We start from the raw sequence: 14176 nt of genomic DNA, 5'->3' as shown, positions 1-14176 counted from the left end.
AGCAGCACTAGATGGCGTGCAAGGGCTGATGCAACAACAGCTTTGTCTAAGGGTTACAATACCTTCAAATCTGCCCTTCATACTCTTGCTGATAACACTAATCAGACAACTGAAACAGTTCATGAGGCTAAGTGTTTGTTAAAGTTATTGTCAAAAAAAGAAACATTCATATTGAATGAGTTTTGTACAGCAAATTTTAGAACGCATCAACGCTATCAGTAAATCATTACACACAAACAAAAGAGATTGGTTCAGCCCCAGTTTAGAGTTCTTAAAATCCCCAAAGGGATAATTTTTGTTATTACGAGCAGAAGGCCTGCCTCTTAATATTCCAACGAAATAAACGAAAGCCAGCAAGAAAACTACATTTTGATAATGCTAATTCCAGTGAAGTTTCTCTACAGGACGTATCTACCAACGGAATGGGACGTTTCATCGCCGCCGGTTCATCACCGCCGTTTCGATGCCGCTGGTTCATCGCCAGTCCATTTCATCGCCGGCCGTTTCATCGCCGGCCGTTTAATCGCCAGTTAGTCAGTTGATCTTGTATTATGGGAGATGACACGACACGACGTTAAATTCAGTTCAAAACTTATAACAAATAAATAGATAAAAAATATTATTATATTAATTTACTGTTCTATTTCTACTTCCCCTAAAGGGCCTAGCCGGGTAAGATGGTAAAAAGTGCCCCCAACTCGATTTAAATTACATATAGGCCACTTTTTAGCACATATAGAGGAACTCACTTTATGAAATTTTTAGCCCCCTATGTGGTCACGTGACCCCCCTAGAGCCTAATTAGGCTTTTTATGTTTTTATTTTTTATCTCAGCCGTATCAAGAGCTAGCCAAAAACTTTATTTAAAAAGTTGTAAGTTTTAAAAAGATCTATATGAAAAAAATTTTTTTTTTTATTTTTTGGCGGGAAATTCGAATTTTTAGAACAATTTTAAACTTTTAAATAACTCTGAAAAAAAAACTAAGACACTCGTTTTTACGAAAATCAATTATAACGTGTATTTTTGCACAATCTTTCACTCTGAGTTTTTTCAGATTTTTAAAATTGGTGAAACGTACCTTTAAAAATTAAAAACCGCATTTTTTCGGTTTTTTTTTCGTTTTGATATAATTTTATACATATTTTTCAAAAAAGGTAACACCGTCACTAGAATAGGTAAAAAACTGAAAAATAATTGGGGTTTGTTTTATAAAATTTTTTTGTAACGCCATCCATTTTCAAGATACAGGGCGTTGAAGAAAACAAAATTTTACACATTTTTTACGATTTTGCTGAAACTACTGGCAACATTGTAATAAAGCTTGGCGGGTTTTAAGAGGTCGTTATTGTGCATATTTTGACATACAATTAAGGATTTGATATTCATCATTGGCGCGCATAGGGGTAATGGTCTGAACTTTTTAAAGAATAAAGATAGTACGCCACTGACATATTTCAAATTAACAATCGTTTTTGAATTCCTCGTTCAATTTGTGACAAAAAATCTATCTTCTTTTTTTTTCATACGACGCGCCATTTTTATTCAAAAAATAAAAGATCTTAACCCTTACAAATCGTTCGAACTTCTAGTAGTTTCTACATCTACATACATGAGGAGCTTTTTTACAAAACTGCATAAATCCATTTCCGGCTAAAATACATGTTTTGTTGAATTTCGAGAGTTTGGTCTGCCTTAGATCTTGTGTATAAGTCTCATGTGTTAAAAGTTAATATTTTCCATTTAAAATGAGACTAACAATCACGTTTCTTCCACAAAACTTAATTAATCCACTCAAAAACCTTTACCCCATGTCCACTCTTTTTTTATACAAAATTTAACATCTCCTTCTTTAGCTAACCATTAAAATTAGTTTTTGTGTTACAAAACTGCATAAATCCTCCGGTCTGCAGAGCTATCCCTCTACTATTTTTGTTTGGTTTTAAAAGTATCCTCTAGAATTAGATGTTGATTCGTGAAACAAAATATAATATTCGTTAGTCTAAAACTATTCACGGCTCGCACTGATAGTGTGTAGCGTAGCCACGCTATGTCACGCTGTGCCCATCTTTTTTTACAAAACGCGATATCTCCAACAGACACATGGCTATATTTTGTTAATGCAAATCAATAACAATACTTAATGTTAATTAACGTTTTATTTCTCCAAATCTAACCTCAATTGATTACGTTCTCAGAAATTTCGAAAGTTTTAGTACAACAGCTGCAGCACGTTTTTACGTCTCCTGAAAATTTTTGAAAAGTGGATTTATGCAGTTTTGCAAAAAAGCTCCTCACATAAACTCGTACATCCATTATAAAAATTAATTCGAATACTTTGGAAGCTTTAAGATATTTTATTTTTTGCAACAAAACGGCGCGTCGTATGAAAAAATGGGAAGATAGATTTTTTGTCACAAATGGAACGAGGAATTCAAAAATGATTGTTAATTTGGAATATGTCAGTGGCGTACCATCTTTTTTTCTTTAAAAATTTCAGACCATTACCCGTACGCGCGCCAATGATGAATATAAAATTCTTAATTGTATGTCAAAAAATGCACAATAACTATCTCTTAAAACCTGCCAAATTTTATTGCAATGTTGCCAGCAGTTTCGGCAAAATCGTAAAAATGGATGGCGTTACAAAAAAATTTTATTAAACAAACCCCAATTATTTTTTATTTTTTTAACTATTCTAGTGACTATGCGGTTTTTTATTTTTAAAGGTACGTTTCACCAATTTTAAAAACCTGAAAAAATTCAGGGTGAAATATTGTGCAAAAATACACATTATAATTGATTTTAGTAAAAACGAGTGTCTTAGTTTTTTTTCAGAGTTATTTAAAAGTTTAAAATTGTTCTAAAAATTCGAATTTTTCGCCAAAAAATAAAAAAAAAATTTTCATATAGATCTTTTTGAAACTTACAACTTTTTTAAATAAAGTTTTTGGCTAGCTCTTGACGCGGCTGAGAAAAAAAATAAAAACATAAAAAGCCTAATTAGGCTCTAGGGGGGTCACGTGACCATCTAGGTGGCTAAAAATTTTAGAAAGTGAGTTCCTCTATATGTGCTAAAAAGTGACCTATATGGAATTTAAATTGAGTTGGGGGCACTTTTCACCATCTTACCCGGCTAGGCCCTTTGATACTAAACAGTATTAAATTTGTAGTGTTAAATTATATTTTATATTATAAAAGTTTAAAAGTCTATTAAAAGATTAAGTATGGCAACGGGAATGGTCATGTCTCGAATTTCCTAGAATTCCTAATTTATACTAAAAATAAATAATAAATGTAACTGTCGAAAATTGGTCAAAAATTCGGAAATATATCAGTTAGCGATTAACTGACTGGCGATGAACCGGCGGCATCGAAACGGCCGGCGATGAATCGGCCGACGATGAACTGGCGGCATCGAAACGGCGGCGATGAACTGGCGGCGATGAAACGTCCTAGACCCATCTACCAATTTTAAATAAGCTAACTACTGAGCTGAGTCGCCGGTTGACAGCGTACAAGTCACTGAACTCAGTGTTTTGGTGTTTTGCGCGTTTTTCCAAAACTGAGTGATACTCAAATAAAGGAGGGTGCTTTAAATCTAAATGAAAACTATCTGATGATACTTATTCTGAAATTGAAGATGAACTAGTGCAGTTTAAATATTTTATAGCCCAGCTCCAAGACTTGAAGGGAAAACAATTTATTCCTGCTTCACAATAATTTTGGGTTATTTATGAGAACAAACTCGAATCCACGTTTCCAAATGTGTCTGTAGGTACAGGACGACCAAGTTTACTTTATATTTGAGATTTGGACAGAGACCAACGACCACATTTGAATCGTTTATTTCAGAAAGGGGTCAAGTGACTAATTTTGACAAAATGAGTTTTTGGTGGAATTTTTTAATTTAAATGTAAATACAGCTTTTGTTGCAGAAAGGAATCAATTGCTGTCATAGTGCAGAAAGGGGCCATGCAACAACGCATGACTCCTTGCTTAAAAATTGTGTAACCACCAACTTTATTTCATAAAGGGGCCAACTGCAAAATATTATTTATTTTTTTCTTAAACAAATTAACAAGGTAAATTTTTGAAAAATACAATATTTTTTGACAAACACTACAGGCTATTAGTGAGAATTTTTATTATATATAAATAAAATTTTTGTTGAAAGTAAACACCAACTTTATTTCAGAAAGGGGCCAAGTGCAAAAAATTATTTATTTTTTTCTTAAACAAATTAACAAGATAACTTTTTGAAAAATACCATACTTTTTGACAAACACTACAGGTTATTAGTGAGAATTTTTATTTTATATAAATAAAATGTTTGTTGAATGTAAACACGTTTTTTTTGTTTTTCTCAAAAGCAGGTTTTTGTGACTTGACCCCTTTCTGAAATAAACGATTCATTTGTGGTCGTTGTTGTCTGATTTGGATGCGCACTGGTGTTGACGTTCGGTTTTTCCAAATTTCTTGAATTGTATTTTGGTAAAGTCTCGCCAAGTATAATACCTGCACGGTACCAAAATAAAATTCAGAAAATGTGGAAAAACCGAACAGTACACATCTAAATCTCAAATTAAAAGTGAATTTTGGTCGTGCTGTAGCTTTTAAGACTTATCTTACGCTAATGATTATAAATGCAACTACTCTGGGCTAATTAGCAAAATTCATGGAAAAGTCATTTACCAGCAATTTTATTGCTGGAATCGAATTATAAGATCCTATATATTAATAATATAGGTATGCAAAGTCCGCAGATAGTGTGCTATTTTTTTTATAAACAAAATGGCGCCGACAAATCGTATTTTTTTCAATTATTGCTCTATAACTCCGAAGATTTTAACTTTACAACAAAAACACTCAAATAAAAATTCACCGCAATTAAATTCTGCATAGAGGTATGTTTTTCACGATTTGCTCCGACGAATATTTTCCTCGGAAAATGCGGGTTTTCCTAACAAAAACTATAATTTTCAAATAAAGTTTTAGGTAAGTAATTATTAATCAATAATTAAATAACTTAGTGACATCAAAGATTTCTTGGTATAGATTGTAATTCCAGAAGCTGGTGAAAATTAAACGAATATTTTAGCAACAATTCAATTGTTAATTAACAATTTACGATCGCAATAATAACCAAAATAATCATGATACATTGATCAAACTTATAAAGATGAGACGCTTCTTTAATATTTTATCGACAAAATATAAATTTTTCTTTTTTTTGCATAATCTTATGCAAAAAAATAAAAAATTTATATTTTGTCGACAAAATGTTAAATAGGCATCTCATCTTTATAAGATTTCAAAGTTTGATCAATGTATCATAATTATTTTGGTTATTATTGCGACCGTAAATTATTAATTATTAATTGAACCCTTTTTTATCTTATTAATTAACAATTGAATTGTTGCTAAAATATTCGTTTAATTTTCACTAGCTACTGGAACTATAATCTAAACCAAGAAGGCTTTTAAGTCACCAAATTATTTAATTATTGGTAAATAATTACTTATCTAAAACTTTATTTGAAAATTAAAGATTTTGTTGGGAAAACCCGCATTTTCCGGGGAAAATTTTCGTCGGAGCAGATCAGGAAAAACACGTCTCTATGCAGAATTTAATCACGGTGAATTTTTATTTGAGTGTTTTTGTTGTAAAGTTAAAATCTTCGGAGTTCTAGAGCAATAATTGAAAAAAACACGATTTTCGGGCGCCATTTTGTTTATAAAAAAAGTAGCACGCTATCTGAGGACTTTGCATACCTATATTATTAATATATAGGATCTTATAATTCGATTCCAGCAATAAAATTGCTGGTAAATAACTTTTCCCAAAAATGGCCTATTCTCCGATAATCAGCCCGGACTAAACAGGCGAACGGTGATTTTCAAAAATGAAAATTTTTAAAAACTGTCACCGTTACGTCTTATATCTAAGGGATACCGCTCGAAGATGGTGAGATTATCCGTGGTTTTAGAAAGAGAAGGCTCAGGCTTCTTAAGGGGCCTCAAAGCTTGAGTTGCCTAGGGGCCTCATAGCTTGAGTTGCCTAGGGGCCTCATGACTCTTAATCCGGGACTGAGCCGTCCAGACCTAGAATTCTGATAAACGTAGTCGAAGTTCGAGTTTTATTCGAGAATCACATGGAAGTATTTTTCACACAGAAAATGTGCCCGTTTCTTGTGCGAGGTTGAGGTACATACTGGTTTTTTGTATTTACATCACTTTGGTTTTCTTAATATTGATTTTTATATCTAATTACTCACAGATCGAATTGGTCCTGTCGATAAATCGTTGTAGACCCAAGTCTCTCAAGGAATTCTAAATCAAGACCGTATATCATTAGCGTATCTGATGCTGTTGATACTTACGACATTTGGAATCCTCCAATGCCTGTTTAAATAGAGGCTCGGAATAAATATTAAATAGCAGGGGTGACAAAACACATAATTGTCTAACTCCAGGCGCGGATCCAAGGGGGGGTCAATGGGGTCAATTGCCCCTCCTTGAGACTTCGCCTGGTGTCGCCTTTTTTTAAGAAAGAGATAATTACGATTGAAAATAAATAGTGAGTTTTGTGTCCCGTTGATAACTGAATAACGGAATGAAACATAAAACAGAATTCCTTCTCCAAAGTACGTGTTCTCGGTCTTACTGTATGGTGTTGAGTCTTGGACTGTGAATAAAATCGATCTACTTACCTAAATCGCCTTGAGGCTTTCGAAATGTGGTTCTATAGAAGAATTTTAAAAGTATCTTTGGTGACGAAGATTCGAAAGTCCACAATACTAGAACGTCTCAGCAAGACTACTAAGATTATAGAAGGCATCAAGAATAGAAAAGTGGAGTATTTTGGACATGTAATGAGAAGTTTTAAATATAGAAAAAAAAATAGTAAATCCTTTATAAAAGGTATATATATTTAAAATCCCTGAAAAGGGCTACATCACAATCACATAACTAGTTTTCGACTAGTTTACCAGTCATCATCAGTGCTTACGTGAAGTTTACATGCTAACCACCAAGATATAGTTTAACAAAAATATGTGGGTCAAAGCCCTGTATAAGTGGTCCGTTAAGGAAACATCAGTTAAAAATGCCAATTAGAGCATGGATGTTTAAATTATTTTAAAAATAATGCCCCAAGTAACATCTGAGATGTGGTGTGACTAGATTACATGGTGAAGGTCTGGTAGCAAATGACTTTTGGTATTTTATAATTAAAATAATTTAAACATCCATGCTGTAATCGGCATTTTTAACTGATGTTTCCTTAACGGACCACTTATACAGGGCTTTGACCCACATATTTTTGTTAAACTATATATCTTGGTGGTTAGCATGTAAACTTCACGTAAGCACTGATGATGACTGGTAAACCAGTCGAAAACTAGTTATGTGATTGTGATGTAGCCCTTTTCAGGAATTTTAAATATATACCTTTTATAAAGGATTTACTATTTTTTGTATTACATGGTATACAGCCAACTACAGGAAAACTTTTTCCTTGTGGATTTTTAAATATAGGCTGCTACAAAATATTATGCAAGTGAAAATAGAAGGCAAACGCAGTCCAGGACGAAAAAGCACTTCGTGGTTGCGATTTAGGGTGGCAGTGAATAAAATTAAGATAGCTATGATAGTAACCAACGTTCTGAAAGGACATGGTACATGAAGAAAATTAAAGTAACAACCCATACCGAAAAAGAATCCTGCGTACGCAAGTGACGAGGAAATGTTTATTTCATTGCCCCCTCCTTGGAACGTTGCTGGATCCGCCGTTGTCTAACTCCCCTCCTAATTTCTACTTCTGCGGACGTGGAAACTTCGATCCTATGGTTGTTGCGCTTATAATGTTACTACATTATAAGCAACTTCTTAATAATAATTCTCTTGTATTCTAAAACTTATAAGGGAACTTAAGAGACTAAAAAACCATTAAAAATGTAAATTTCCCAAAAAGTATCCAGCATTTCTTAATCAAAGTGGCATCAATAAATGTCATAAAATGACACAATAATTTGGTATAGTCATTTTCTGCATGTCCCTTACATCTTCAGAAAGTATGTAGCAGATTTTGATTCTAAGTTCACATAATATTGCTCATTTTCAACTGCCTTTAGGCGCAATTAATGCACTAAAAGTGTGTATTGAACCATTTTGATAGGAAAACATACAAAATATACACGAGAAGTATTTTATTAATATAATAAATGATGATTTTGACCCGCTAGAGGGTTGCACACCCTCAGAGGGTTGCACACCCGCTAGACAGGCTGTTTCTACCATTTCAGGCGTCATCAGTAGCTTTTGTTAGCGTGCACACCTCTGAATCGAAAAATAGCTCCACCATCATTTTAAAGGGAATCTGAAAAATAATTCAAATTTCCCATTAGACGCGATACAGCGACATCTCATAACAAATTGAAGAGTCTCAGATGCAGAATCCACCAATTTAATAAAAATTAAAATGGTAAATAGTAATTTAAACCTGAGACTTTTCGCGTTGAAAGTTCTTACTGGTACATCCTTAATCTGCGACTTTTTCAATTAATAAGACAGCAGACGACGAATATAGAAAACGAAAGGGAAACGATCACATTCCGCCTTCATTCGTCTCGGAAAAGGACAGCAGAGGAACTTTTAGTTCTCAAACCGAGTAAAGAAAATAAAATAATAAATGATGGTTTTGCTTGTTTTCGATTCAGAGGGTTGCACACCCGCTAGACAGGCTGTTTCTACCATTTCAGGCGTCATCAGTAGCTTTTGTTAGCGTGCACACCTCTGAATCGAAACATAGGTCCACCATAATTTTAAAGGGAATCTGAAAAATAATTCAAATTTCTTATTAGACGCGATACAGCGACATCTCATAACAAATTGAAGAGTCTCAGATGCAGAATCCACCAATTTAATAAAAATTAAAATGGTAAATAGTAATTTAAACCTGAGACTTTTCGCGTTGAAAGTTCTTACTGGTACATCCTTAATCTGCGACTTTTTCAATTAATAAGACAGCAGACGACGAATATAGAAAACGAAAGGGAAACGATCACATTCCGCCTTCATTCGTCTCGGAAAAGGACAGCAGAGGAACTTTTAGTTCTCAAACCGAGTAAAGAAAATAAAATAATAAATGATGGTTTTGCTTGTTTTCGATTCAGAGGGTTGCACACCCGCTAGACAGGCTGTTTCTACCATTTCAGGCGTCATCAGTAGCTTTTGTTAGCGTGCACACCTCTGAATCGAAACATAGGTCCACCATAATTTTAAAGGGAATCTGAAAAATAATTCAAATTTCTTATTAGACGCGATACAGCGACATCTCATAACAAATTGAAGAGTCTCAGATGCAGAATCCACCAATTTAATAAAAATTAAAATGGTAAATAGTAATTTAAACCTGAGACTTTTCGCGTTGAAAGTTCTTACTGGTACATCCTTAATCTGCACGCTAACAAAAGCTACTGATGACGCCTGAAATGGTAGAAACAGCCTGTCTAGCGGGTGTGCAACCCTCTGAATCGAAAACAAGCAAAACCATCATTTATTATTTTATTTCCTTTACTCGGTTTGAGTACTGAAAGTTCCTCTGCTGTCCTTTTCCGAGACGAATGAAGGCGGAATGTGATCGTTTCCCTTTCGTTTTCTATATTCGTCGTCTGCTGTCTTATTAATTGAAAAAGTCGCAGATTAAGGTTGTACCAGTAAGAACTTTCAACGCGAAAAGTCTCAGGTTTAAATTACTATTTACCATTTTAATTTTTATTAAATTGGTGGATTCTGCATCTGAGACTCTTCAATTAAGTATTTTATTGTTCATAGAACTATGGACATAGCAGGGTTTGATTCTACGTTAAAATTTCAGTAGTATTTTGAAGAGGATTTAGATAGTTTTGAGGCGAAACCTTGTGCCTGTAGATTAATAGATACTTGAACTTTGAAACTATGTAAAAAAAGGGAAAACGAAAAATTTAGGATTTAGCAGGTTTTGATTCTGATTGCCTCATGTATTGCTTATAACTTTCAAAACATTACCATTTTATCACACTCTTGTGTGTTGTTTTGTTGATTGATTTTTTCATATTTCAGCTTTTGTCTGCTTCATGTGGTTTACTACATATGCTGCATATCAACTGTGGATAAAGGAAACCACATATGATACAGCTACAGCTACATCTTCCCAATGTCAAACACCTGTGGAGGAGGTTTAAAAGACAAGCAACTAAAAAAAATCTTCTTTTATTCACCAAAAATTATACTTGGTGTTATCATATTCAGTTTGTTTTAAATTCATAATAAGGTATAGGTAAGGTGTATTTTAATGGTCCATTATATAGGGTGTAACAAAAAGGTAGCTCATAAATTTAATCACATATCTGGAACCAAAAATAGTTCGGTTAAATGTAACTTAATTTTACCTTAGTACAAATGTGCACATAAAAAATTACAGTCCTTTGGAGTTACAAGATGAAAAGCAATTTTTTCTAATATATCCAAAAGTGTTAGATATTTTATTTTTAGTAAAATGGACATGTGGCTTTCTTATGGCAGGATCATCTTAAAAAAATAATAGTGAAATTTGTGCTCCTCATAAAAATTGTATGGGGTTTTGTTCCGTTAAAGCCCCCCAAATGTTTGTGTACGTTCCAATTAAATTATTATTGTGATACTATTCGTTAAAAACTTTAGTTTTAAAACTTTTTTGCGTCTTAGTATTTTTTCGATAAGCCAGTTTTTATCGAGATACAGCTTTTTATTTCAAAATTTCTGAGTACCTAACTACATGTTACTTATAAATAAATTCTCATATTATTATTATTAACTTCCTTAACTATTTACAAATAATATAGTCTTTTTTATATGGTGGATTTTACAAATGTTCAAAATATATCAATAAAAACTGACTTACTGTTTTAATGTGAAATTTAATTGGAACATACACAAACATTTGGTTAAGGTTTAATGGAACAAAACCCCATAAAATCTTTTTGGGGTGCTCAAATTTCACTACCATTCTTTAAAAGATATTCCTGTTATGTTATAAAAAGGCTACATTTTCATTTTTAACATAAAATCTCTAACAGTTTTCAATGTATTGAAAAACATCGATTTTCATTTTGTAACTTCGAAGGGCTGTAACCTTTTCTATGAGCACATTTTGTACGAATAATGTAAGTTAGGTTCCATCGAACTATTTTTGGTACCGGAATCATCATCATCATTCTCTTTGCCTTGTCCCTATGCGGGGTCGGCTTCCCTAATTGCTTTTCTCTACACAATTCTATCTTGGGTCATATCAATATTAATCCCCTTTACCAACATGTCCTGCCTAATCGTCTCATTTTGGCATCAATTGGTGCCACACCTAGACTTCCCCTAATATACTCATTTTTAATTTTATCCTTTTTTGTCACTCCACTCATCCATCTAAGCATTCTCATTTCCGCCACATGCATTCGTTGTTCTTCTTTCTTTTTCACTGTCCAACATTCAGTTCCGTACATCATAGCCGGCCTAATGGCTGTTTTATAGAATTTTCCCTTTAACTTCATTGGAATTTTCCTTGTCACACAGCACACCACTCGCTTCCTTCCACTTCATCCATCCAGCCCCAATTCTACTGCATGCATCTCCATCTATTTCTCCATTACTCTGTAATACCGATCTCAGGTACTTAAAACTATTGCTTTTTACAATCAGTTTACCATCCAAAGATACCATTTTATTTGTAGTAACTCCATCTTTAAATGAGCATTCCAAATACTCTGTCTGTGTCCTACTAAGTTTTAAACCTTTTTCCTCGAGAACTTGTCTCCACTGTTCCAGTTTTTGTTCTAAGTCTCTTTCACTATTTCCTAGTAACACGACATCATCAGCATACATTAAGCACCATGGAATGTTACCCTGTAGTTTCGCTGTTATCTGGTCCAAAACTAATGAGAATAAATACGGACTAAGCACCGAGCCTTGGTGCAATCCTACTTTCACATGAAATTTATCAGTCTCTCCCACACCTGTCCTAACACTAGTCGTTACTCCCTCATACATAGGTATCCCTCACAATATTTACATATTTACCAGGGACTCCTTTCTTATTGAGTGCCCACCACAGAATCTCTCGAGGAACTCTATCATATGCTTTCTCAAGATCAATGAATACCATATGAGCGTTTGTTTCTTTACTCCTGTATTTTTCCTTCAACTGCCTTATAATGAAAATTGCATCTGTTGTTGATCTGCCTTGCATAAAGCCAAATTGATTCTCGGATATTTCGGTCTCTTCACATATCCGTCTATCAGTTACTCTTTCCCATATTTTCATGGTGTGGCTAAGCAGTTTTATAGCCCTGTAGTTTGTACATTGTTATATATCTCCCTTGTTTTTGTAGACAGGTAGTAGTATACTGCTTCTCCATTCGTCTGGCATTTGTCCAACTTCCATAATTCTATTAAATAAACCTGCTAGCCACATTGTTCCCGCCTCTCCAAATGCTCTCCATACTTCCCCAGGAATATCATCTGGTCCTACCGCTTTTCCTTTCTTTATTTTTTGAAGCGCTTGAGCCACTTCCTCGTTTGTTATTTTGGTGACCAAAATAAAAAACCAGATACCATTCACATAAATAACATATTTAGATACCATTCTGGTATCTGAATATGTGAATTAATTCATGGCGTACCTTCATGTACCCTACGGTATATTTCATGTAGTTATTATAGGCCTAGATCCAGCGTACCAAAAAAAGTTGATTACTAGCAAGTTGAAAATTTGTTAATAGCTTAACGGTGTCTAGTCGGACATACTTTGATGTACGGGAACACTGGAACAAAGGAAGTTTTAATTGTGGAACAGGTTAAAAATATGAAACGTCAGACTACGAAAAAGTTCCATGTATTTTGTCGGACAGAACTTCCAATTGATTTGTTACCCTTAGTCCTGTCGCCAGTGGGGGTACAACGGCCTCCTTAATTCAGATGGACATACCCAAGTTTATTTTATGTATTTTGACCCGTAGAACACGAATTTTTTGGGTAACAGTCGATCCAGATATCGATAAGATTGTTATAAACAAAGAACTTGAGGAATCACATAACAGCGATTTTTCGCAAAACAAAACATTGTTTTGTATTTTTTGGGCCATTCTAAGCAAAAAATGTTTTTACAGCTTTTTTCGTAGGATGCATAGTTTTCGACATAAACGCTGATGAACTTTCAAAAAATCGAAAAGTTGCAATTTTTGAACCCGAATAACTTTTGATTGAAAAATAAAATAGCAATTCTGCTTACCGCATTTGAAAGTTCAAGTCAAATTCTATCGGTTTTGATTACTTTCATTGCTAAAAATTAATTTTTTTATTGTTAAACAAAGCTATAATCACATAGTGATTGAATGATGTTTTCAATGGATTTCCCATTTCAAATCGAACGAGTAGGCGCGCATACAGACAATTTCTACGTAGATTACGTACATTAAAACGCATGCATTGGGCACGGGAAACACTATGTGTTTATGGCTTTGTTTAACAAATAAAAACTTAATTTTTAGCAATGCAAATAATCAAAACCGATAGAATTTGACTTGAACTTTCAAATGCACTAAGCAGAATTGCTATTTTATCTTTAATCAAAAGTTATTCGGGTTCAAAAATTGCACTTTTTCGACTTTTTGAAAGTTCAACCGCGTTTATCTCTAAAACTATGCATCCTACCAAAAAACTTGTAAGATCATTTTTTGCTGAGAATCACCCAAAAAATACAAAAAAATGTTATTTTGCGAAAAATCGCTGTTATGTAATTCCTCAAGTTCTTTGTTTATAACAAACTTATCGACATCCGGATCAACTGTTACCCAAAAAATTCGTGTCCTACGGGTCAAAATACATAAAAAAATTTGGGTAAGTCCATATGAATTAAGGAGGCAGATGTACCCCCTCTGGCGACAGGACTACCCTGTCATTAAACTCTCAAATCAAAAATCAGACTGTCATTTATCACCAACATAATTCCTGTCATTTGACATTTCTACGTGTCGGACTTATTAAAGTGCCCAGTTGGTGATAAATAGCAGTCTGATTTTTGCATAAGGGTTTAACGAAAGGGTAACAAATCAATTGGAATTTCTGTTCGACAAAATACATGGGACGTTTTCGTAGTCTGACATT

General features: G+C 33.8%; 1 protein-coding gene across 1 annotated transcript in view; it reads left to right on the top strand.

Annotated features, from left to right (window-relative positions):
• Window positions 1-13837, top strand: part of LOC114344727 (uncharacterized) — a 28225-nt gene extending 14388 nt beyond the window's left edge. Inside the window, exon 4 of the mRNA XM_028295549.2 lies at window positions 10103-13837. Within this exon, the coding sequence (XP_028151350.1) occupies window positions 10103-10224 (122 nt within the window). The 3' untranslated portion in view covers window positions 10225-13837. The remainder of the gene's footprint in view (window positions 1-10102) is intronic.
• Window positions 13838-14176: the final 339 nt, after the last annotated feature.

Source organism: Diabrotica virgifera, chromosome 1 (assembly GCF_917563875.1).
Source record: "Diabrotica virgifera virgifera chromosome 1, PGI_DIABVI_V3a".
Lineage (NCBI taxonomy): Eukaryota > Metazoa > Arthropoda > Insecta > Coleoptera > Chrysomelidae > Diabrotica > Diabrotica virgifera.
The sequence above is the reverse complement of the archived record's forward strand: the minus strand, read 5'-3'. Positions and strand labels throughout refer to the sequence as shown.